The 26,100-nt window shown below is 44.2% G+C and overlaps 1 protein-coding gene and 1 long non-coding RNA gene across 3 annotated transcripts in view; both read left to right on the plus strand.

Moving 5' to 3' along the window:
- The window catches only part of LOC116243735 (uncharacterized), a 92,356-nt gene extending 85,419 nt beyond the window's left edge, over nucleotides 1-6,937 (plus strand). Inside the window, exon 5 of the long non-coding RNA XR_004170043.2 lies at nucleotides 6,846-6,937. This is a non-coding gene — a long non-coding RNA (uncharacterized LOC116243735). The remainder of the gene's footprint in view (nucleotides 1-6,845) is intronic.
- Nucleotides 6,938-10,108: 3,171 nt separating this feature from the next.
- On the plus strand, nucleotides 10,109-26,031 carry WFDC1 (WAP four-disulfide core domain 1). 2 transcript variants are annotated; one of them, XM_090149431.1, is made up of 7 exons: nucleotides 10,109-10,839; nucleotides 16,260-16,455; nucleotides 16,938-17,021; nucleotides 18,811-18,951; nucleotides 19,322-19,363; nucleotides 19,816-19,890; nucleotides 26,013-26,031. In XM_090149431.1, exons 1-6 carry the CDS (start codon nucleotides 10,693-10,695, stop codon nucleotides 19,872-19,874), a joined length of 669 nt encoding a protein of 222 aa, XP_090005557.1. In that variant the 5' UTR covers nucleotides 10,109-10,692; the 3' UTR covers nucleotides 19,875-19,890; nucleotides 26,013-26,031. The 2 variants fall into 2 exon arrangements, with proteins under 2 accessions (XP_090005557.1, XP_031471001.2); XM_031615141.2 differs by lacking the exon at nucleotides 26,013-26,031 and adding an exon at nucleotides 20,829-23,012 and having other exon boundaries at nucleotides 10,111-10,839.
- The last annotated feature ends 69 nt before the right edge of the window (nucleotides 26,032-26,100 follow it).

Consider the following 26,100-nt stretch of genomic DNA (forward strand, 5'->3'; position numbering starts at 1 on the left):
TTGCCTCTTTCTGGACCTAGTCATAAAACCCTCTCTCAGTTTCTCTCCTTTCCTTAAATAGGAGTTCTGTCCCTTGCAAGGAATTGCTGCAGATTCCAGGGTTTGCCCTCATCTCCTGACCTTGGGCTCCTGCTGCCTCTCTGCACAGTGGGAGGGAGGCAGTGAGCACCATAGAAGGACAAACAACAGCAACCCTGGGGCCAATCTCTCCCCACTTCACCCGATGGAGAGGCTCCAGCTGGCTCCAGTGGGAGCTGGATCCATCCCATAGCGGGCAGGGTAATGATCTAGCCATTTAGCCTGGCATTTGTTAGACCAGAGCAACAGCAAAAGTGCAGACATTACTCATGCCCCAAGATATGCAGGGCTATGGCCAAGATTTCTTGTGGATCTTCAGGCTCGGTGAGCCTTGCTGGAACCCTTTCCTTTTCTCGTTGGTTTTGCCAGTAACCCCTCAGCTTCAGGGCACTGCCTCGAGTCTGAGCAGCAAGTTCTGCTTTTGCAGGCAGCTAGTTTTCAGAGCCATGATTCAAAAATACACTGCTCATGTTTCAAAGAAACCAGAATTTATTTTATACTTCTGTTCTCCACTGAGTATGGCAATTACCACTTGAGGCTAGTCTTTAACAAGGAGAAGATGAAACTGTCTCTTGAAACTGGTCAGCAAACTCAACCTCTCAATGGCAGTAGGGCTGGAATTCAATAATCTTTAAGGTCCTTTCCAACCTAAGCCATTCTATGATTCTGTGATTATTTGAAATTCCCAGTCCAAGTAAAGAGAACTGGAGTTGACAGGATTTTTATTTTTTATTTTTTAAATCTTCCTGAAAACTAGAAAACTGATTAAATATATTGGCACTCAGGTTTGTGATATGCAGAGTGAGTATTGCTATCTGAAGTACACATTTCCAGGTGGCCAATTTGTAAGTAGTGACAACTCTGTGATTCTGTGAACTTAAAATAATTACTTTCCTTTTTTGGAGTGGTAAAGCTATTATCTATTCCTGTGTTGAACATGCTTTCTCCATGTTTCCAGAGGCTGCTTTGTTTAATGAATCATTGCTCCAATAGATACACTGTGCCTAATGCATTTGCTTACGCATTCCTGAGACTTTGCATTTGTCCCAGCAGCCAGCTTGGAAATTGCTGGCTGTGGCTCTCACCAATCTTGAAAAAATTCATTTGAAGGATGTTGTTTGTATTCCCAGTTAGTATCTCTTGTAATCTCTTAGGATATAATCACTTTCAGATCAATCAGGATAACAGTGTGTTACAAGTAACCATAAACCTATGTATAGAGGAGGGAGAGCAGCATGTTTTCTTCCTATCAGGGAGGGGAAGACTGCAGGAGGTTGGCTGCTGTGCCAGGTCATGTGTGACCTGTGTGTAAGTTATGGCATTTCTGACCCAAATTCCAATGTTTTCTCCTGAGTATAATGGTGCCATTCTATAGCATAGACTGCGGGAGTGGGTAATTAGTCTTCACTCTCTCTTAATTTGAATAACTTCCTTCTATTGATTCAAAGTTTAAATCTGTTTTCATTAATAGATCTTTGAAGACGGTGAGTGCTTTGTAATAATTCACAGTTATTGTATATGAGCTGATTATTGAGATATTTAGGTTAATAACAGCAGTATAAAAAACTGCCTGTATGGGAATTCAAGACCACAGCTCCAAATGAAACCTATTCTCAAGCAATAAATCCTAGGCTGCTAGTTGGGAAGAGCCAGCTCGAGGCACATTTTAGAGTTTGCTCTGTCAGTGTTGACACAGAGATGACTGCAGAGAAAGGAAGATGATATTTAAGGTCCCTTCCAATCCAAACCATTATGTGATTCTATGTTTTAGAGAGTCAGAGACCTTCTGTGGAGTTTGTAGGAGCAGGACTAACCACTCATCCAGCTGGTAACTGTCCAGTAAAGAGCCATGCAGAGGATGCAAATTGCTTCATAGAATAATAGAATGTCCCAAATTGGAAGAGACCCTCGAGGATCCTTGGGTCCATCCCACAGACTCCACCCTTGGAGCCTTATGTTCAAATGCTTCAATTTGCAAAGGCTGCCTTGGACTCTGACCTCAGCCAGGAAAAGAGCTAAAGGAATGAGAACCTAGGTGGAGCTAGACGGGATTTCTACAAAGGTAACTTGGTAACTGCAATTTCATCCCTTGAGACAAAGAGAGGAGGCTTCAGATTTGAGGGAGACGTATCCGGAGATGAAGAGACACAACCAACACTTCCGCTATTACATTTCAATAGAGTCTGGAAAAGTTCAACTGTAAATGCCATCACTTTTCAGTCACAGTCTGAAACAGCTGGTTAAGTCTGCACAGAACAGTAAATCTGCCCTGCTGCAAACAGCATGTCCTGGCTTTCTTTGGCAGAAGCACTGAGTTAATTGAGACAGAAAGTTTGTAATAACTGTAGATTCCGAACTGAGGCCCCAGATGAAACACACTGTACAGCATTTATCTCCATTACCTGTCACGAGAATGATCTTTGCTCTACATATACATACGTACTCAATAAAAGTTGAATATGGGGCTTGCAAGATTCATTGCTCCCCAAAATCTCTGGGCAACTCATTGCTCCAGCACTGACGTTTGACAGTGCTGTGTGTCCTTCTTGCAAAGTATCCATAGTTGCTCCTGGAGCAATGGGAGGTGGCCTTCAGCCATCAGCTGAAGACTCTGAAGGACTTCATGGGATAAGGAAAGCTTTGAATTTTCTTCTCCAAGCTACTGAGTCTTCACTTACTCTCAACACATAAACTTTAGTTTGCATCACTCCCTGGACGTAAAGGAGGAAAAACAGTATGGTGGAAGAGGCTTTCACTCTAGATGGAAAAGATGAAGTTCAAAGCACCAGAATGTATGTGGACAATAAAGGAGTTGGGATTTAACCACGCTAGAAGTGATGATTAAATTAATCCAGCATTCTCCTTTTCTCAGCTCTTTGAGGGATTTATATCAAGAAAGTAACAAAGGAATGCCACAGTTTGCCAATAATGTAATTAAGGAGCCAAGCCTCATCTGAGCTTTCTCATGCCAAGGAACTTGTTGGATGTAAGTTGGGGAAAAAAGTTCAAGTCTTCAGAGAAAAGATAGAGAGATATTATGAAAAAGTTATTGAATTTTTAACGTTTGCTTCTTCCAATCTCCTTAACACTCTCAGACTGAGAAAAATGCAAATGATAAAATAATGCAGCTTGTTTGAGAAGACTGAGCAAAACAAAAAGTGATTTAATGGGGCTGGTTACACTCAAGAACAGCTTAATGGCTTTGGAAGACAGATAGACTTCCAAAGGGGAAGGGGATCTGGAGCTCATCTGCAGTCCACTGCATATGTTGTCCCATGCTTTGGAAAGATGCTAAAAGAAAGGTCCACATAAACCAGATGTTCTTCTTCGGTTTGTGCCCTTCTTGAATTGTCCTGATGACAATTTGGAGAGTCTTGTCTTTTCCTCTCTTTTGCCTAAGGCACAGCATTTTCCCTTGCTCCCTATTTCAAGGCCTGACACTGGGAACTTCAGCTAAGAAGAGAGATCAGAGAGAAACCTTGACTTTCATAATGCCTGAACGGTGCTGGGGCTCCAGTGACCCCGAGTGAAGACAAGTCTCACAGCCTAATGCAGGGGCAGCCCCTCACTTTGACACCTGTGTCACACCATTCAGTGTAGACTGGTAAAACATTTGTGATTCCACAGACAAAATCCACCAAAGTCACAAAGTCACCAAAGCACAAAGTCCACCAAAGCCTAATAGGACTAATGTGCTTAATGGTCTCTAAGATACTTTGAGCACATTCTCCTTCTCCTCCTAATTAGATACCTATTCACAGAGGGCTTAAGCTGCCATGTCTGGAGCTAGGCTGGATAAAAAATATGATGACTTGCTTGGCAGAAATTATTTCCATTGGAAAACATCCAGAACTGCTGCACATTGGAAATCTCTGAAAAATGAACCCTAAGGAAGCCAAAACTGTGCCGAGGGGGCAAAACATGAGTGTAAATCTAAACTCAAACTCTGGCAAGCTGTGTACCCCCTTTGCAAATATGAAGTAGTCTGCAGTAGAAGGATCTATCATGTACCAAGAGACTGTAGATAAATAGATGTGAAGTTGTTGCTGCATTTCTTTGGGGGAGTGAAGGAGAGCAGGCTGGGAGTTAGGAACAAACCAGGAACATGTTGGAGATGAAATTCTGTTTTTAAATTTATATATAATTCCATTATTATATAACACATGTAATTATATAACATATAACATTTAACTAGAACATTGAATGAAAACTGAACAAAACATTTCCAGCATATTGAATTCACATGGTGGATGGCTAAAGCAGCTGTGTTATGCAGAGCTGGGAGTGAACTCTCATGGGGGTTAGAGATGTGGCCATCTTCATTCAGTTCCAAGTAATGACAGAACCCAGGTCTCTACTACAGTCAGGTTTTTAGCACTGCTTCTATTCACTGCCTGGTGCTAATTGGGTGTTTAGAGTTTTTTGCTTTGTGCTTAGCTAACAATTTCCAGATTGTTTTGCTACAGAAATAGAGACACCCATTGCCAAAGTATCCGTGCAATATCCAAAACATTGACTTTGTAAGCGAGATGTCACCATTTCTCATGCTGCTGTTCTCCTTAATATAAACACCACTCATCCTTCTCTGCTCTCTGTCTCTGCCCTGCCCAAATAGTTTACTGCAGCTGCACTAGAGCAGAGCCTGGAAGCACAGTGAGTGTGACAGTGAATGCACGGCACCGACTGACTGCAGCTGAGGCACGGTGTATCCAAAGTACCTTCATGTCTCCCCTTTATGTCAGGAATGGGAAGCACCATAATAGGCAACATCTGTGGAAAATGCAAGTTGCTGTCATCCTAAAAATGAGCAGCTCACTGGAGGACAATGACTTTCTCATTAAAGAGACTCTATTCAGATGAAAAGTTTTGTGCTGAGATAAAAGATGGAAAATCTTGTATCTCTCCCCATCTGCTGAGCTGTTCGGAAGGAATTCAGCTGGAATACTAAACCTTTCTGTTCAGGTCCATCACACAGAGACCTCACACAGAATCAGAGGGGAAGAAACCCCTTCTATTATACTTCTTCCAGCACCTTCAAAAAATTAAGCTGTCTGACTGCTTAAAAAGTGCCTTGCTTTGCAAAGAAATGATATAAGCCAAGATGCAAGCTATGAGATATCTCCTGTTAATTAAAGGCACGTAGATCAAAAAAAGGACACTCTCTGATGTTTCCTGGGTTTTTCCTGCCACACCAAAGTTTGTAGGAACTTCCTGACTGCCCAGAAGGCTTTTGGAGAAGGCTGATCCCCAGGCATTTGAGGGCATGTGTGGGTGGGTGGCAGAGAGCAGTTCATGGAAAGTTTTGCTTTGCAGTGCTAGTTTTTTGTCACTTGATTTCTGATTTTGGGATGGCACCTAATTTTATTCACAGCCAAGAGAGGATTCAAAACATCGCCTAGGGAGAGCACAGGGATGGCAGAGTCTGATCTCTGTCCAGGCACCAGGAGCTGGTAGTGAATAAGATCCAGCCCTCTTAGCACAGCTGTTGGACAGGAGAAAGCCTGCAAGTGCCCTCAGACCAGGTGGATGATGGAAACACGTGTGCTGCATTCCAGACAATCTGCTGAAGCACATGAAAGGGAACGCTCCCAGATAAGTTCAGTCTGCAGTGGTTCAAAACACAGTTGTTCATCTTCAGCCAGCTTTAGATAAGACCTTTATCAGGAGGTCAAAGGCAAGTGGGATTTTCTATAACTTATTTAACCCTTCTCCTTGAAAGAGAAGACAAGAAAAACTGTCTGTTTCTCATAGCAAACTCCTTAAGAGCAATGGAATAATACATCAAATGCAACTCTCAGACTCCAAAATCCTTGGATCTCTTGTATAAGAAATTTGAAAGCAGTGTTACCAGCTTCAAGTCTTAGTGTCCCTGTATGGCTGTAGAGCTGCAGCAGTGCTCCCTGAGCACAGAGATTGTGATGTGATGGAAGCACAGCCCGAGGTGCACACCACCATTAGCTATTCTGGAGAGATTTGCTGTACCCCCAGAGCTGATATAATGAGACAGAGTTTTTTCAGAGCTCTTGAGTCACTTGCCTTGTGGTTGGACATGGGAAATCATTTGCTGCCTTTGCCAAAGTACTCCTTGCCTCTGAGCAGCCACAGTAAAGCACCAGGGAATTCACCTATAATGGTGTATGGGAAGCTGAGGTTAAAGATTTCCTTTATGAAAATCCTCTGCAAGCACCACGATGATGTATATATGACATCTGCCTGGTTCAGTGTTTGCAGGTGCCACTGACAAGCATGTTGTGTAATAAGTTGCTGTTTCTGGATGTAGGCAGGACACTTTTGTGATGGGAAACTATCTGTCTCAGGGTTACAGGCAGGCAAAGTTCTGACTTGCAGAGATGCAGCCCCCAAACCAAACTGCCTGGCCCTGAGAAAGCCATCAGGGATCAGTACAGGGAATCAGACACTTCCAGCCATCAAATAACCCCTTCAGTGTCTCGTGTAAGATCCCTATTTTCCCCATGGTGCATGTCTCTTAGCTGGGTTTATAAGATTTATATGTGCTCACACAATTGCATGGTCCCTGACTCTGATTTGTGCCTTACCATGGTCCAAGCAAGATACCATGTCTCCCGTGTCCTGATTTGAATCCCTAGAATGCAGACCTGATGTTTTAGGCAGCCAGCGTTCAGCCTTTCTGCCCCTGGGGACCCCAGCCTGGCTGCTACTCAGAGCACAGCAGAGAGCTGTGAATTCAGTGTCAAATCCCTGCAAACCCACAGAGAGACATTAACGCTCCACATCTTTCATTTCAGGATGCAATCTGTCCTCCTGGAGCATTTTGCTGAGATTTCCAGTCCCTGATTCAGCTGCTGTGGACCAGAACTATGGTTCAGAGTCCCACCCAGAGGAACTCTTTGGACTCAGCAGAGCTTTCCCCTGGCACACAGCTTTCAGCACACTGCTCTGCAGAGCCCGGCAGCCTTCTTCCAGCAAGGTACCTTTCCCCTTCATAATGAATGCAATGTTTGGATTATACGTTTTAAGACTTCCTGCTAATTTAGTTAGTGGGATGTAGCATTCAGGAGAGAGCTTCTCTAATAACATTCATCTGCTTATACAAAATAAAACTAGTTAAAAGTATAAACACTTTTTATTGTTCCTTATAGGCCTTTCCAAATGGACTGGGGCCACATAACATTGACCTTTTAGTGAGGACTTTAGGCAAGATGCTTAAGGAGAGTCACCTGCCTGTGTTCTGTATTGCTTTTGATCTTGTATTTCATCCTGTGAATTCCTGTGGGACCTCACTGGTAGCACACATCTGGCACACACACAATGGCAAGCTCTTCCTGATCACAGAAGGAGCAAACCCACACTAAAAACCCAGATTTGGTGTTTTCCTGTAGAGCTGGCCCTAAAATAACCCTCTGTTTGAGGGGCAGCAGCATCTCCAGTGTTACCTCTCAGGGATATTGTAATCTTCTTACAGCTAAGCCCATCCAAACACCTGGGTGTGTACCTGCAGGGGTTTGCAATCTGGTTTTGAAGGGCATGGGGAGAGGCAGAGCATGCTGATCTTCCCTTTGCACAGGACCTGGTAATATCAACAGCCTCGAGCCTGATTAACCCCAAGGAGAGCATTGCCCTGTGCTTTTGGCAGCAGGACTGGTACAAGGATGGTGAGGAAGCAACAGGCCTATAAAATCCACAGATAAAGAACTGCAGCAGCCCCTGGCATGAAGGTATAGTGATTGTGTCATGCTGAAATGAGTCACCCTGTGCTATTGGAGCTGTGGGCTTTGAGGAAACTCTGTTTGACATAATTGTTCCTTAAAAGTCAGATCTTTCTTCTGGGAAAGGGGAAGTCTTGGCTTGGGCTGACCTGCCTTGCTTTTTGGCTGGACAAAGGCATTTTTCCTGGCTGCACAAACACCCCGTGACTTTCACTCAGAACCTCCCAGAGAACATTTTTAAAAACCATTATTAATTCATTCCAATCAGGCAGCAGAAGTGATTCCAGAAGTGCCTTTATTCTCCGAGCTGGATAAAACACCAGCCCTTCAATACACATACATCTCCCTCAGCTCCTCCTTGCTGTAACATATGATGCTGAAGGTTTCTCAGATCCTGGGGAGACGTTCAGCCACGTTCCTACATCATCATCTGACTGCAGTTCATGTGACTGCAGAATCTTCCCCATTGAAGCCTTTTGTGGAATGGAGATTTGCAGAGATCTGTACGTGGAAGAAAGCCCTTTTCTTAGTGATGAATGAAGCTATCTCATTTAACATCCTTGAAGGCAGCGTGAATTTTGTGTGAGGAACTACACCACAAATCTTGAAGCAGAGATAACTTGGCAATATATGTGTGTTCCCTGGACAGGTATAAGAATAAACGGTTTTATGATAAATGGCACAGCTGAGCACTCTGAAAACTTCCACTAGCACAAAATGTGCTTTCCGCTGGGCTCACACCCAAGTTTGCAGCTGGTCAGTCAGGCTGGTTGGAAGCATAGATTTTTATTTTAACGCCTTCATTGAGCTAATTGCTCAGCACTAATATACTACCATAGCACTAATATACTGACCTATACACCTCTATACTTATTTCTTTTATTCCAGTTGTCAGGACTTGGGAAGACAGCCTTGCCAGGGACCACCAGGGAGAAAAATTCCCAGAAAAGCCAAGAAATATATTCTTTCCAACTTTTCCAGCTGAAACAGTTTTTCTTAATGCTATAAAAAATTGAAATCCCTTGCCCATTTTCCAAGGCAGGGTGGGAATAGAAGTGTGTGAGGAGTGGAAATGGGTGGTGTGAAGCATTCTCTATTAAATGTGAGGGTTAAACATTGAAGCACAAGGCTCCAGCTCAGCCTGCACTGTTTGTAACCCTTAGGATTCTGGCCACAAAGATAGGAAGTTTATTTTCAGCCAATCCCTTACCCATGCCTCAGTTTCCCCAGCTGGTAGTTGGAATAATCCAATCCAGGTACCTTGGGAGGTAAAGATGAAAAGTGTGATGTGTGGGAGACATACATACCACAATGCTAGCTTTGATTTTTATATGAAGATCATGCCTATCTGCTGGAATATGTTCTTTGGAGGAGAATCCACGCTTCTTCAACATACAATCCAAAACTGTAATTCACAGACCGTACTTTCTCCTGCGTAAATGGCAAAGCTTCATATCAGCCAAAATAAGGGCCAGTAAATGTTGTCTGTAGTAGCTATTAATCTTTAGAATTAGTTGTTCCAAGTCCAGATTGCAAGTCTATGAAACGAACAACAATGAAATTAGGGAGATTTATTGTGAGCAGTTATTTCACACTGGTTTAGGTTTCAGCAAGAGATCAGACAAGTAAAATAGCACAAAGACTAAAATTAAGTAGCAATACTGTAAGAAAAAGCCTTGTTTATTCTTCTGACCTAGCTATGTCATTTGTCTCTTTACAACACGGCAGTCAGAACGCTGGTGGGAGCTCCTGGTTGTGCTCGAAAGGTGCTTTGTCAAGCTGCAGATATTAACATTGCAGGGAACAAGGGAGATTTGTTTTTAAGAAGAATTGGAGGCATCCTGTTGCATGAGACAAAGCCCTCTGAGCGATAACAAATAAAGTCACAAATAGAAGACTGATGGTACCAATACATTCCTCTGTGGATGTACTGAGCATGCCTTTCAGTAACTCAGCACAACTCCTGATCTCAGCTGACGTCTATGTATGTGCTTGTATCTATGTACCAGGTATCCTCCTCTCCTGCTCTTTGGCACCTGCCTTTGTCCCTGCCCCAGGCATGATGCTTTCAGCCTAATTCCTTAGGGTTGTCCCTGTTCTTTGGACACCCAGGCACCTCAATGTCCGTATACGTGTCTCACACCCCACAACCAGGCTGGCTGTCCCTCCCATGGTCAGGCATGGGCTGACTCATGGCTCCTTCCTCACTTTCCATGTGGTCATTTCTAAAGCTCCTTCCTTCCCAATTCCCCACCCATGCACATGGATTTATTTTTACCCATCGACCGCATCTTCCTTTTCTTCAAAATCATTTGTGGAAAGCTAACGTCAACTTGGTTTAATTAAAGCCTCTGCATGTTTATCATGTCTTTAAGTCATTTCCTTCAAGCAGTCTTCATACGAAGTTCTCACTTTGTCAAAACACGATCCAAAACCACAGCTCAGGGCACAGTGGGAAGTTCACAAAGGGAGAGCTGAGTAGTGGGGAAGTTTGGGTGAGCTGTTTGCTGTGAGCCCACCCCTCCAGGACCTTTATTTCCCCCTGCGGCAGCTGTCATCTGATCCCACGCTTTGGCTTTGAATGGGGCTCTCTGAGGATGCCAGATGTTGGGAACAAAGGTCTAAAAATAATCTTTCCAAGTAATCTTCCCATCTATCATTCAAGGAGAACGTGTGCTTTGTGTGAACATGTGAGCCGAGAACCTGATCTAACTTTGTAGAAAGAAGTTCAACAGCAGCTCCTGGCTTCTGCTTGCAGGCTCCTTTTTTTTTCCCCCCTTTCCCTTCCCAGAAGCCGTGCAGCACAGAGCTCTCCAGCAAGCAGCCCTCACGCTCCCTCCCTCTCCTCTCCCTCCCTCCTTGCCAGCGCTCTGAGTCGCCCGGATCCTGGGAAGCCGAGCTCTCTACTTGATCTCTCATTGGGAAAATGGATTCCAAGATGCTGTCAGACCTGCATTTCTGCAAAAAGATCTTCTCTGTGGCTTTGTGTGTCTTCATTCTGCTGGCAGACTCAGGCTGTGCAAGGAATCTCTGGAAACGAGCTCTGCATCTGAAAATGATGGAGAAATACGATGTGAGTAGGCTGCGGTGGGGTGGTTTGGGGGCTGGGTGTGCTCACCCTGAGATGGAATTTTTCTTTATGTATGTGTTTTAGAATAAGGAACGTTTGAATCCACACCCCATCTCTTTATAAAAGGGCTGCGTGAAGTTTCCCAAGCTGTACGAAACTTTTGCCACCTAGCTGCTGTGATAGGAAACTTGTGCAGCATGCCAAAAACACATTGGTGCTGCAGTCATTGCTGCTTTTCCTAGAAACATCATAGGGCAGCAAGGGAAGGAAAGGGGAATGCAAAATTGATGTGTCTGGGAACAGGTTTAGTGCAAAAGGGATAACGTCATTATCTTCAGAAGGGTTTCCTGCCTTGATCTTCCACTGCCTTTTGGGGTAACTTTGGGGAAATATCTCCAACTGGAGCACCTCAGTGCCTGCCCAGTGTGTCAGAGGGGAACAAGAGCCCTGTTACTCACCACTGGGGGACTGAGCACAACCACTACCTCTTCCAAATCTGTCGTGGAGTGATAGCGCTGGAATTGAAACTGGAGCAGCAACAAGTTACTGAGAATAGAGGAAATGTGCTGAGTGTCACTGTGCTGTGTCTGGGCCAAAACGGCTGTGAGAGATGGCCATGGAGGAAAGGAAAAAAGAAATAAGATGACTTGCTATCTGACTTTCAGGACCTGCTGCTTAAAAACGAAAAGAAAAGAAAAAGTAATTTGAAAAATCCAACTTACTCCCTTAGAAGCCAACGCTGACCCAAAGCTCCTGCCACTCGAATGGCATGGGGACATGTCCCAGTCTGTCTGTGTTCTCTGATTTAATTGCATTTTACAGCCATTGCATGTGTATAAACAGCTCCTTATGTCACAGGAGGTTCCTCCACCTGCCTTCTGCAGCCACACACAGCAGCTCTGTGTTTAGAGTGGATGTTTTTTGGCCCATTACATCTGGAGTGATGTCTGGGAATAAGTACCTTTAGTCTGTGTGACTGCTGCCTCAGAAGTGTGACGTACATCATCTGCCCACGTTGGATGAAATGAAATATGGCACTTTCCTCAACATTTTACAGGAAAATTGTGCTAATGTTTTAAAAGGTACCCCATTATTTTCCAGCCAGAACTTTGTTTCGCTGCAGCCTCCCTTGGGACGGAGTGTCTGCTCTGCAGTTTATTCAGAAAATGATGAAGCAAAAAGCTGTGTTTCATCCAAAATTGCTCATTGGAAAGCATATTTATTAGTATGTCCCTCTGTCGTATTTCAACATGAAGCTCAAATTCAGTAGGATCACAATGTCAGTGACCCAGAGAGACAGGACAGGAGCAGAACACGTATTTACATGTTGATCTTCAGATAATGTGCTGTGTAGAGGCACAGAGCCTGCTCCCCTGAGGATATATCCTTCTCTTTCAATCCGTGCTTCTTCAAAGGGCTGTTTTTTCTGGCAGCCATGAATCCAGGTGCTACTGATCTGGCAAGCTCGCTAGAATGGCTCACATTGACAGAAACGTTTTATCTAGGGAAAACAGCAAATGCCTTTCTGTTTCCTTCTCCTCTGTTGTAAGGAGGAAGGCTCTCCTCCCTCCATCCCTCTCCACTGAGAGCTTTTTTTGGCAGCCCCCGTGCATCTGAGAGAGGCTTTCTTTTCTACCAAATGCTCCGTGTTCCCTACAGTTAGGACAGCAGAGGCTGCGGGTGGAACAGCTGATTGTGAGTCAGTGTAAGGGGATAACAAATGGAGGCACCCAGGGGGAGATGGGCAAGGGCTGAAAGGGAGAAAGGAGGAGGTGAGAGGAAGTGGGGTTTGAATCCACATGGTTCAGTGGACATGGTGGTGATGGGTCATTAGTTGAGCTTGATGATCTTAGTTGTTTTTTCCAACCTTAATAATTCTGATTCCATGAAAACATTCAAGTCCACAGCAGGAGGAATGTGTTCACTGAACCAGTGGCTGCAGAGCAACGAGCAGGTGTTGTGGTCAGGAACTGGCTTGGAGTTGTTTGTTACAGGCTCTGAGGCATGGTTTATTTGGTGACAAGGAGTTGGGTGGGAATGGAGACAGGGGAAAGAGAGGGAATGCAATGGGAAGGAAAAATGGCAGAGTGTGATGGAGGAGTTGGGCTTCCAGCTTTTAGCAGACTTGTCTATTTTACAGCCAGAGAGGCCTCACTAAGCACAGTGATTTGCAGCTGGGGTTCTGCAGCTCCCCGCACAGTCAGGGGAATGCTCCTGGAAAGCAGAGAAGGGAGCTAGCTGGGAATGGGCTTTTCTTTGTTATCAAGACACCCACATGTCTACTGGGAAAACCTGGGGCAGTCTTGAATTTATTCCAGTGTCAGCTACATCAAACATTTTAGGAAAAAATCCAGCCTTCTTGTAAAGATTTCCAGTAATGAAAGATTCCTTGCAGCTGCTGTAACGTTCCTCCAACAATTTACTTAGCCTCCAGCTAGCCATCATACATCTGCATGGAGGTAGGCTCTTTGCCTACCAGCTTAGCTTACTTATCATGTGTCTAGGAGTAACATGTGAGCAGAGGACTGGGCTTTGACACAAGCCAGCACCCAGTTTCAGGTGCACATAACAGAAGAGATGAGGGATTTTTTGGAGGCAGGCTGCATCTCAAAGTCACTATTGAAAATACAGGTTGAAAGTGAGTGGTTGCATTCAGATTTTTCCTGATCGTGTATGCTGACTTCCAGCATTCTTAGCTGAATCCTGAACTTTCTTTCTTACCTTCTGTCTGTATAGCTCTAATGCAGATCTTCCCATAAAAATGATTTAATGGGAAGCATTAATGGGAAACACCACAGGAAACAATTTGCCTCCTGAATGGAAAAATATTCCTTAAGGGAGAAATTTTGACAGTTGTCACAATCTGTAAAAATGATAAATCCAAGCTGTGCTCCAAGCAAGCCAAGGTCTTAGGAGAGCTTTTAAAGAGACCTTGCAGCCCCTACCTGGAGCCGTCTGCAGCTGGCTGTTTTGTGAATGAGGGAATCCTGTTTCCCACTGAGAGTTCAGCAGGCATAAACCAATGGCAATAGTTTCATTAGACCAAGTCCACGAAAATAATTTATTGGCCATGAGTTTTAGAAAGAAAGGGATTAAGAGCAGTAGCACATCAGAGGAAATGGGCAACAAGGTCAGAAGTACAGAGGAATTTGGCTGAAACTTTTGCATTGTTCCCCAATGGAAATCTCATTCATTAAGCTGACTATTCATTGTGATTTTGGCTTCTTGGTTTCTGAATCATTTGTAAAGCCACTGCCGTAACTCTGTTTTTTTTTCCTTCCATGTATCCATTATTTGCCAGTATTATTTCGATAGCTGCATCTGAGCCTGCAGCTGACATTTCAGTAATAGGGTGGTAAGCTGTGACCTTTTGGGATGCATGCTCCCTCAGATAAGGAGATCTATGAAATGTTTGGAACTGCATAGATTTACTGTTAAATGCTGTCTTACATTCTTTGGGGGCAATTTCTTGTTCACTGTGTATAAGCAATGAAGGCAAAAACAGGAGGAAAAAAATATATTGGCATTGGGTGCTGGCTGATAGTGGGCACAGGGCAGGAGGCTATTGTTTATGGAAACATTAGCAGTTCTCTGTCTCCCACATGCAGATTCACACACATTATCTAACCAGGTACAGATGTAACCAGGATATGGATTTTCCTTGTGACACCTTCTTCCATAAATTAAAACTTTTGTTCGTCCTGACTCTGCTCTGTACTTGCGCATTTCCTGACTCAGTCACTGCAAAGCAGGCAGCTGAGAAATGTGCTGCTCTCCGTTTCCCCCTAGCTATCACTCAAAGAAATGGGATCAGCTCTGATGGAAAAGCAACCACGTTAGTGATAGCGTTATGTCCTACATACGATACACGGCAGAGCATGGCAGTAAAACTTCTCCCATTGTTAGCAGAAATAATATGTGTTGTTATTTCTTTTGGTGCTCAGCACAGAACCGTGGGCCAGCAGTCTGTCCCTGGAGCAGTGGGCCCCTTTACAGATCCATCAAGGAATGCAGAAGTTTTGCAAGCAATCCTATGAGATGCGAGTGATGGTCGATGTTTATTCCTCCGAGCTCTACACCATACTGGTTGTATTCAACCTACAAAGGGAGTGTCAGCCTGTGGATGTGGGATGAGTGCAGGCTGCCTCCTGGGGCCTCTCCCAGGACATATTTTGGGGCAGTACGTGATGTGACATGCTGTTTTGCAGAGACACGCATGCTCCACAGAAGCCCTGCTGAGCTTTCGGCAGTTGGAATGCAGAATAGCTAAAGGAAGATGTTAGTCTCATCAGATTTCTCCACAGCCTGGTGTTGAAATTTTCTGGAGACTCCCTCGAGAACAGTTGCACCATATTGTTTCTTGGAATAACAGCCCCAATGGTTTGTCACTGATTTTGAAACACAAGGGTGATGGGGCCCAGCACATACAGAGCTCTCAACCCAGTGAGCAGGTGGCAGCTCTGCGTTCTTCCTTTTGCTAGATTCTGTTAAAAGGGCAAATCCAGAACTTGTCTTTTGATTTGACTAGAGCTTACTAATGTGTATTAATAGATCTGATTTTTGCCCTTTATGAGCACGGTGTGATGCTTTGGAGAGCTAAGCTCATGCTCAGCAGTTTAACCAAGGGTGAGAAAGGAACAGGCTTGGCTGATTCACCTCTGAAATGGGACCTGGCTTCTTGCTAAATGCCACCAGCACAGATAATATCTGAATGCTGCTTCTTACAAGTGTTCCTGGTAAAATCCTGTGCCTGTTAATCCTCTTTACATCTCCCTGTCCTTTCTGTGTGCAGTGAGCAGTGGGGCTCCTCTCTGCTGTAGCTCAGCACAGCCTCATTTGCTTTGTGATGAACTGCCATCGCCCCCACAGATCTTACTCACATCACCTCTGGTTTTAAGAATGGTTTCCAATTTACAACTTGAGACCCCACAGAGGGCAGGCCTGAAAGACTTTGAACCTCTCCCTTCCACGTTCTGGTCTAGAAGGATGGGATAAGGGGAGAAGGAGCCTATCTGGGAGACAGACACTACCTGGCCATTAGATCCAGGTCCTTCTGGGGATGTAATCTCATAACAAGTCAATGTCATCATTTCAACTGCTTTACAGAGCAGCATTTTGGGATGCTTGTCATGATGATGCCCACTTTTAAGGATTTTTACCTCCTCATTGCCATTGCAGTCACCTTAGTTACTAATGAACTCCACACAGCAATCTGATGGCTTGTTGTTTCCAAAGAAATGTGTTATGTGATCACATATCTCTGTCTCCAGCACACTGAAATCAGGGTTGGGGAAACAGAACAGTTACTTTTCCTGCCTAGAAAGTACCTGAGACCAACACTGAAAATCCTTCTGTTTCAACTGATGGGCTGTTTGGTATCCGCCTTATGCCAAACCTTTGTTTCCTTTTCTTTTCTTTGCAAGGATTATGAGTACCCTCTTCATTCTCACAGTGCCCACTACCAGAAGAACGACCGCTGCCCACCGCCACCCCAGACCTTGCCAGACAGAGCCTGTGAGGTGCCCAGCTGCCGCTCCGACTCCGAGTGCGAGAGGCACAAGCGCTGCTGCTACAACGGCTGCATCTACGCCTGCCTGGAGTCTGTGCAGCCCCCACCAGGTAATGCCAGTCAAGTGTGGTAGAGAAAAACGTGTAGAAATTCTGGTTTGGGGCATCCCCAAGCATCACAGGTTGCTGGTTTGAAGCGTGCTTTGAGCGGGAGTCAAGGATAAAACTTCAGTCCCGCACTTCTGATTTCTGGGAGGTGAATTTGGGGTGACTGTTGAATCAAAAATGAGCTAAGACCAATCAGCTGGTGCTGCACAATGTCCACCAGTGCAAATGAAGCCAGTTATTTTCCTGGGATTATATATTCAAAATTATATATTCAAAATTTTAAAAAAGTACAATCTCAATCTGAGTTAGTGCTCACAGGAGCCAGGCAACCAACTCATCTGTTCCATGCAATGGGAATGGAGGATCCATTCAAATCTGTCCTTCAGGATACCAGCAGCTTCATCACTGCCAGTTGCAGAATATCTGTGATTTTTTCCATAGCAGTGTGCCTGCCTTGACTCTGTAGTTTCTTGTTTCTTTTACAGTTTTGGACTGGTTGGTTCAGCCCAAACCCCGCTGGCTGGGAGGAAACGGGTGGCTTTTGGATGGCCCAGAGGAAGTCTTACAAGGTACAGTACATTTCACTGTCTTCTCCATGAGACGAGTGATTATGCAAAAGGCAGTAAATAATATATTTGTCATAGAGCTTGCCAGTGTTGTTGACATGCTGGGGCTGCTGGTATTTGTCTAGGGTTTCTGTTCAAATAACACTGTGTTGTGCAGGGAAATAGTTTCTGATGCAGTAAATCAGTTGCTTTTTATGGGTTTGGCCGGAAATCCTGTACTAGGAGAGCCTGATCAGATCTGCCCTTCCAAAACCAAGTGCAGCACACAGGGGAGATCTTGGAGGCAGCAGACCTCTAGGAGTACTCCTGGGAATGGGATTTTTATCCATTCTTGAAATAAGCAGAAATATATATATATATTTAGAAAAAATTTCGTTGACATACACAGCTTTTTCCACCAGCTGCCTGATGAATTATGGGCAGACATAGTTTAGGAGATGCCATAGCCTGCAGTGGCCTCCTCACACTTCTGCCCTGGGATGGGGGCTCAACGCCAGCTCTTGTGTCATGCATTAAACAAGAGCCTTGGCAAAAGTGCTGCAGAGCTGAGTGAGGCTGACATTGCTGGGAGCATCAATGCTTGGGGACTGCTGATGAGACTGGGCTTCTCAGTTAGTTCCATGGAGAAAGGACTTCTTTTAATTACACTTTTCAAATATGAAACCTATTTCAAAACGAAGCAAAGAGACAGTGGGGAGGCAGGAAATTTTCTTCTGTGAGGCATCTTGAAATGTATGGATGCCTGAAGTTCTCAGTTTCATGGTGGAAAGTCTGTTCTGGCTTTTGATCAGCTTTAGTCAGACTCGGGTAGTGCCAGTAAATTATCCTCTTTGGTCCTACACAGATGGTATCAGACTCACTGAACCTTGATTCTCATCCATTATGGAAACACCCAGTTCTTCAAGAGAAAATTCTGCCTCCAGCTGGTTGGAGTTGCACTTCTAGAAATAAGATTAAATAGGTCCCTCCTCATCCATCCCTGTCATGCTTGCATTATTTATTCTTATTTTGTCACCTTATCTCAGCTCGAGGGAGTAATTGGTGAAGTAAGACTCATCAGTCATGGCATGGCAATTACAGCAGAGGTTCTTAAAATTAAAACTCTGGCAAATGAAAGGGTGGAGTGTCCTGGCATAGCCTGTACACTTCATGTGTGCAGATACAGCCTGTGAGACCTGCTTTACTTTCTTATTCTGCTCCACACTTGTTGGATATCCAGGGTCAAGATGCGTGAAGCCTCTGTTGGCAACAGGGGGTGGTGCTGCCTTACTCTGCAGTGAGTCACATTTGAGGTTCAGATTCATCAGTACCGTACTGGGTGTGGAGCAAAGAACAAAGCAGCAAACTGCCAGCTTCCTGCTCGTATTTCCCCAAATTCCTCACCCAGCCCAAAACACTGAAACTGAGGTATGGCTGCTTGGAGGCAAGAGCAGCATGGTGAGACCACCCACGAGAGACCACCAAATGTGGTTTATTTCCACCGCTGTCCAGCACAGACCCCACAAAACAGGCTGTGGGTAGGGTGGGGTTACCAATAGTTGGGCTGGTCTGCACTCCCCATGTTGAGTTGGACACATCAGGTTTTGTGTAAGGTGTGAAGTTGATCTTCCACTGTGCCAGACGTCTTTGGAGGTGTTAGCTCTTTGATAGCCTTGCTTGGGAAGTAGTCTGAAGCAGTCTTAGGAAGCATCCTGTCTGGGAGGAGGCACAGAAGAAAGTGGCTGTGCTGTCCTGTCTTGTTTACCTGTGGGTGATAAAGCCACAATTTATGACCTTCAGGCTTTTTTCGCAGCTGAGGCCTGCAGCACCACTGAGGATGGCGATGAGCCTCTGCATTGCCCCACAGGGTATGAGTGCCATATCATCAACCCTGGCAACACAGCTGAAGGAATCCCTAACAGGGGCCAGTGCATCAAGCTCCGTGGAAATCCAGGTCAGTTGACTGGAAACCTTCCTTCCTTTTTCTGTCAAGCAAACTACAATAAGATGTGGGGTTTGTGCTTTGGTTTTATTATTTCATATCTTTTTCTTTATTACCCTCCCTAATATAATGCATAGCTGTGTGGTTCTTAAATACTGGCTGCTTCTAGGAGATTAAATAATGGGAACCAAAGAAAAGTCATCTGGAACTTGAACTTCGTAGATCACTAATAGCCAGTTTGAAAGTTAACCAGATTTTCTTTTATTTGTGGAAATCTGTGATTCCTTAACTCACAGCTACTGAAAAGGACAGGACGTTGTAATAGCCCACTCAGAGGATGAAGGCTGGCTGGTGTGTTGTCATTATGTACTTTCTTTTTCAGATGGACGCAACCTGAGGCATAAGTATTACAAGGAGTATTTTGGTAAGCAATTGGCATGAAAGCCTTATAGTTATTGCATTGTTTATGGTGAATTTGCTGCTTATGAAATGAAGGTCTGCAAATAGCAAAAAGATATTCTTTAATCTCAAGGCTCCATGCCTTGGTCAAAAAGATTTTGTTTTCAGATCTGCATTGCCTTGATTGTGGGACTCTTGGGAGCCAGTATTGCCAGCTGTGACACACTGTTGAATAATACAGCCTTCTGCTAGGGGTTCCCACCTAAGGGCTGAGAAACACCCAATCCTACAATCCTTTTGTTATCTGAAAGTATATTTTTGGAGCTTTGGTCATGGCTCTGGACTCATTGCAGATGGATACAGAACTCAGTCAAAAACAGTCTTTTTTCCAAGCAAGTTAGCTTTTTTTTTTTTTTAATCTTTATTTTTTGCTGCAGACTAATCTGCAATCTGACCTTACAGAGTTTTGTTTTACAGGCAGCAATTCCAACAATGTGGTTGGCTATGTGAAAAACCAGCAGAAGCATTTGGGTTAATCAAAAGTACGCCTGGGTAAGTGTGCTGTGAGTAAAGGGAGAGCTGGGTGGAAATAGTTAGTGCTTAGTAAGCACTTATTTAAAGAAAAAGTTGCTTGAAGCTGAAATTACCTTTCATCAGAACACGACTGTAAGGACAACACCTTCATCCTTTGCATAGATGCATACTTAGGGCTCTATTCTTAGAGCTCAAACACTGCTGCAGACAAACAGATGGTGCTGTAGAATTGTCCTGAGAACCTGAGGCATTGTGGAGAGAGCTCTGCAAAATGTTCATGGAGAAGTTAATGTCTTTCCCAACTTCTACTCTCTTCCTCTCACTTTTTCTTCTAATTTCACAAGGTGAACCTGATTTTTTCAAGTACCCTTTGCTTTCAAGGCATTTAGAGGATGGGGTGATCTTCAGGGTAAAAAGTGCTGCAAAAATTTGTGAGATTTAAGACCTCAAACTTTTTGTTTAGGGGCTTCTTTTAATATAGGTATGACTGATGCTACAAGAAAGTAAAAGCTTTATTCCAGGTGGATTATAAGTAAGGGTCAATCTTGCAAATGCTAACATATGTGGATGACTTAAAGGAGTAACTTTATGTGCATGAAGAGTTGTCCTCAACAGTGTGACCAGTTCAGGCAAATGAACTCGTGTCTGGACAGACCAAAGCCAGCTGAAAGTGCTCCATTGTGTTTTATCAGCCTTTGAATTGGGCAAGACTGAAAATATTTATTATAGCAAAGATTCTGTTCCAAGCTGGTATTCTTAACGCTGTTAGCTTCATTTTAAAACTAAGTTGAGTTTAATGGGCAGTTATGAAAACAAAGCAGCTAATTGTGTCTTTTTTGTACCTACGTCAGGATGACTATTAAGACTCCTTGGCTACGTAAGGACAAGTTCTATACAAACATCCTCATAAGGATAAATATTTTAATTCCTTTTTTGTTGTTTGAATTTTCACCCAGCTGGACCACTCTATTAAGCAGCTTTCAAGGAATGATTTACTCAACAGTTATGTTTTGGAAGAATTCTAGTCCCAAATCTCCATGAGGCCATCTCCAGCATTACCCTGATCCCCGCCCATCAATGATAAAGACTTTGATTTTTCAAGAAACAGGATGAGTCTAGATTTTAAACCTGTCAGCATGGGGAGGAATGTGATCCCTGAAAGAAACCACACTGTTTATGAGCTGCCTTCCCATTGAAGAAATGTAAATACCACGGAGAGAACACCTGCAAACCACAGTGCCCTTGTCAGGCTGCTGGCACACAGCCTGCTCTCTACGCGTGTCTTAGGTGACCAATTCAGATTCACAACCAACACAACTTAATAGTGTAAAAATATTAAGTAACATGACAAAATCAAGATGAAGACTAAAGGAGTTCTCTGCATCAAGTCCAGTCCCTGCCTATCTCAGACAACTACTTTACATGAGTCTTCTCACAAGCATCAAGAAACCTGCAGGTTTCCTTTTTCCTATTTATAGCTGAAATCTTAAGGATGTGGGGAGGTAGGAGAAAAACAGGTTTTTAAAATATTTTTTTTAAGTTACTTTCCTTAAGCTTCTCAATTCTCTGATGAATTGTAGGCTGTGAGCTAATGAATAGATTTCTTTCTGCAATATCTAAGCTGTTAGAGACACATCTGCCAGCCTTTTACAGTTGTTGTTTTAGCCACCTGAGTTAATACTCCCAAATAATGTGTCTGTCCTTTTGTACCTGCAAAACCTCAGCAGTGGGGCTGAAGTCTGGATTATGCATGCACGTCTTAGAAAAGCAAAATCAGGATAAATACATGTGTTCAAAAGGATTGTCTGGCAGATGGGCTGCTGCTCTCTGGATGTCCTGTACCTTTATGTCAAATCCATGAGTCCTTAGGGTCATGTTATTTGTGTTTTGGCCTTACAGCTTTTTATAGCTGTTTAGCACTATGAAATGGAAAACACATTTTCTGGGAATGTTTTCCATTTCTACAGATGCTCCTAAAGGGATCATAGCATTTCATTCTGACAAATCAGTCAAAATTGCTAGGCAAAGGAAGGTATTTTGGCTCCCTTGCTTAGTACACATCCTCCATCTGCACGCATAAAATTAGCATTTGGATATGCAGAATAGTAGTGGTGTTTATAAATACCCAATTCACAAATACAAGTGCTTGCTTCCTCCCACAAACTGTGAGATTTTTTCCATTCACAGAATGGTTTAAGCTAAAGCTCAGATACTTATAAAACACTTGATACTTTGCATATGACATTTGCAGCTGGAGAGATGAAAGTTTCCAAACTGCTCTTCGTTTCCTTTTGTAAACAGCCGTGTTCCTCAGTGCTTTATGGAGTAAAAGAACAGATGAAAGGCTCCACGCTTTCCTAAATCTCTTAATTTGTTGAATTGCCTTCCACTCTCCATTCCTTTGTTCCAAGCTCTAGTTATTAAATGCAACACCACATTCGGACAGATCTACTGCTATAATTTTATCCGAGAATACACTTGATTTTAGTGGATGCATTCACTGCAATGGTTGTTATTTTGTAGCAGGAGAAAGCGCATACCTGACCACTTTGCTGGATGAGTTGGTAAAGATATTTTTCCAATTGCAAAGTGTTCCTAATGAACTTCTGTTTACTGGATGTTATCAGACATCACCCTTCCTTGTGGTGCTATTGTGTTTGCTTCTTCAAGTTAATTCTTTTCAAGTTATCAGCTGTCAGACCTGGCAACAGAAGCTCCAGAAGCAGCTTGTATAAATGCTGTGTTTTCAACAGCACTGTCCATCGTGTTGGAAAGGAAGCACACACCAAATGAGTTGTCTTCATCTTCTCTTCTCTCCAAAGACAAATGGCTTAGCAACAGTTTCACGAAGCTCAGTAGGAAAGAGCGAATGTAGGTTGTTTTCCTTGTCCCCATGTACATCTTGAAGCATGTTTGGTGCTATGATCAACTTCACAAGTATCTCTGTGTGCTGGCAATGCCTGCAGCCCGTTGGATCCTCATGCATCACTGCTGACATTACTGGAGCTGCTCTGCCCTGTGGGAGCTGAAGACCAGCAGCAGAGCCAGGTAGACCCTTTCCCATACATGCATCCTATGCTTGATGGGTGCAGGTTCTGCCACTTTGGTGCTCAATAAAAACGTGACCAGGATATTTTCCAGCTCTGTCTAGTTTTGGTTGTGTGTTCTTGACAGGTGCTTTGCTTTAAATTCTGAAAAGAAAGAACAAAGTTTAAGGAAGCTGAGGAAACACAGGAAGACAGTTTTGTCCAAGGGAAGGGGTGTGTCAGATCCAAAAATACATCCACCACCACCAGTGTCTCCTTCCAGAGGGACCACCTCTGTGGGGCAGAAGTTCTTAGAATCTTCTTTTCTTCTGCTCAGGCTGGTAGAAAGTGCTATGAGGAGAGCAGGGCTGATGAGGCAGATAAAAGGTGACCTTTTCAATGGACTGGGCATTTATCCCAGTGACATCCGTGTCAATTCTGAGATGTCATTCACTGTCGGATGGCCTTGAGCTGTCAGCTCAGGTGCTTTGCACTGCACGGGTAGCTGCTCAGGCAGCTTTGTGGGAAGCCAAGGCTTCCTGTAAGAGTGGAAAAGCAAACGAAATGAGAGGCTGATGCTGGGCTGTGAATGACACTGAAGTGCAGCACATCCAAAAGCCCAGCAGCTTTTGAAGAACGAATGTTGCAACAGATATCTAGCAAGTCAGAGATCTGCAGTAACACTGCAGAGTGCATCACTAGGTCAGTAATCTGCAGAAGTTGTAAATAGAGAATAACTACAACAAAATGTTGTAATTTTTACGTGCCTAGTTCAGAATACCACTGAGGACGATGGTGCAGAAGGGGCTTGGCTACTTTCAGGAAGCTGTTCCACAGTTCCATGCAATGTGAAGAAGTCTATAAGGTTGAGACAATATACAGAAGAGTCTTTGGAGCCTTGGCACACATAGCAGGACTTGCTCATGGGGGTTGTTTGCTCTACCATCTCACACTATGTACTCAAGCTGGACTTTTCTCTGGAGGTGGTGTCAGGTGAGCATCGATTGCCTCTGGCAAACTGTGCAAGAACAAAAAAGGTCGCATACCCCTGCCTTTCATTTCCCTAATAGCAGAGAGTCCTGACAATATGGTTGTGAAGCACTTTGTGTTTTAAAAGTTATTCCATTTTTTTCTAATCGCAGAGGAGAGCTCTTTGCTGGACTCACAGGGTACAGCAAGGAGAACCTAAAGGGATTGTAGCATTGTTTAAAGCCACGTTTAAAGACACCTTTTCTTGATGAGTCTACAGAGGTTAAGTCCTCTTTCTTCCCATCATTTCCTCCTTGCCGTTAGCTTGTGGAGATGAAGTATCAAGAACCTTATGGGAAAAGCTGTAAGAAGGAACAAGGCCTTTTGGCATTTTCCATGCTGGAGGCAGGATTGATGGGGGCTCATTGCACCTGGCCAGGGCCACCCCACCAGACAGGTCTCCCAGCTGAAGAAGCAGAGGCTGTGCAAGCAGAAACCAAGAGATTTTAGAAAAATTCCCCTTTCCTTCCCAGTGGCATAACTAGGGGCAGATCTTGAGTAATAACGAAGACAAGTTATTATCTGCCCTGTATCAACAGCACTGGAAAACATGGAAAGGAACCATTGCCTATATCTTAGTTTCTTGCTGTTATAACAGGTTGTGAGCTTTCAAGTCAAAAAACCCTCTTCTCTGCTACCCCTCGCTGTTCACACTAGGCTGCACAACACACTGCTCTCTTTTTCTCATCAAAAGAGATTTTTCATTTGAAGGATGTGCCGAGAAGGACCCATGGGGGCAGGTTGCTGTTCCCACAGGCAGCAGTGGTTATTCTGCTCAGGGGCATGGGAAAAACTCGACCTGAAAGCAGAATATTTGGACACCTGAGCAGCAGCAAAATCCATCAGTCCCATGCAGCAGAGTTTTTTTCCCTCAAGGTGGCAGAAGAGGAGCAAAAGTGTGACCAGCCCAGAATATGGAGAGGGAAGCAGGTGAAGGAGACCGAGCCACCCACATGCTGCAGAGATTTTGCACCCATCCATAGGGCTTCTGGGACTGAAGCAGCCCACTGTGGTACTTAGCCAGCTTTCTGCCTACACTGCTTTGCTGACAAATCCTCCTCTGGATCAAGCCTTCATGCTGCCAGGCTGGGGTGAGATATTGGTCTGTGACCCATAGAGGGGCTCACAAGGGGACTGTGCTTGTCTCACACGAGCCAGAGCCCAAAATGCTCCATTTTGGACAGAAAGCAGCATCCAGAGGTAACTTTTTGAGCTTGCACATAGAATCATAGAATGGCTTGGGTTGGAAGGGACCTTAAAGATCATCCAGTTTCCATGGGCAAAGGTTGCCATCAGGTTGTCCAGGGCCCCACCTCCAGGGATGGGGCATCCACAGCTTCTCTGAGCAACCTGTGCCTGTGCCTCCCCACCCTCTGAACCCTCCTCTCCACAGTAATAAGAAATAATAGGAAAATAGGAAATAATAGAAAAAACTATAATTGCTATGGTGTTTTTTTTCTGTAGTGTGAAAAATGTGTTAGTCCAGAATGAAGAAAAACAGCTTCTATCAGTGTTGTTTTCTTTACATTATTGTCTTGATTCAGTTTAGTCCTGGCCAGCAGTTGGACTCAATGATCTTTGTGGGTCCCCTCCAGCAAGGGATATTCTACAATCCTGTGTCACCTCTCTGCCTGACCTCAGTGCTTAGCACCCAGTAGGTGCCCCAATGTTCACTGGGGCCGTGGCATGTTGGCCTCTGTACCCTACATACACTCAGGATTTTGTTCTTCTTTGGGTTGTTTATTCAATACTGAGCTACGTGTCTCTCCACAAGCAGCAGCTCTGTGCCAAGAGGAGGAAGTTATAGGAGGAAACCAGCAACAAGAGCCTGTTGCTCAATTAGCTGCGTTGTCAGCAGCACTTGGCTAACGAGAGCCACACTTGGGATTGTACAACCCACACACATTGCACAAAGCTGGCCTCAGGAGGAGCTGGGGTTTTGCCTATCGGTTGCTCCTTTACCATGTGCTGCCTGTATAGGTGGTGGGAGAGGTTTGGGGGTCAGAAAAGCAAGAACAAGCTCAGGCAAATCTTTCCTACAGGCACAGACAGGGAGGAAATGTTTTTCATGTTTTTTTCTATCAGGACATGAGGGATGGTTCAACAGGACCCCAAGGCTGTGCCCATAACATACGTGCTCAGATGACCAGAGGGATGCATTTTCTTGTCAGGT

Source organism: Phasianus colchicus, chromosome 13, assembly GCF_987193195.1.
Source record: "Phasianus colchicus chromosome 13, bPhaCol1.hap1.1, whole genome shotgun sequence".
Lineage (NCBI taxonomy): Eukaryota > Metazoa > Chordata > Aves > Galliformes > Phasianidae > Phasianus > Phasianus colchicus.

Bases quoted from the DNA above. Each gene is read 5' to 3' on its own strand.
- WFDC1 (XM_090149431.1), top strand. From the start codon at position 10,693: ATGGATTCCAAGATGCTGTCAGACCTGCATTTCTGCAAAAAGATCTTC. The intron at 10,840-16,259 runs GTGAGTAGGCTG...TTTCTTTGCAAG, and splicing joins AAATGATGGAGAAATACGAT to GATTATGAGTACCCTCTTCA. The intron at 18,952-19,321 runs GTCAGTTGACTG...TTTCTTTTTCAG, and splicing joins CAAGCTCCGTGGAAATCCAG to ATGGACGCAACCTGAGGCAT.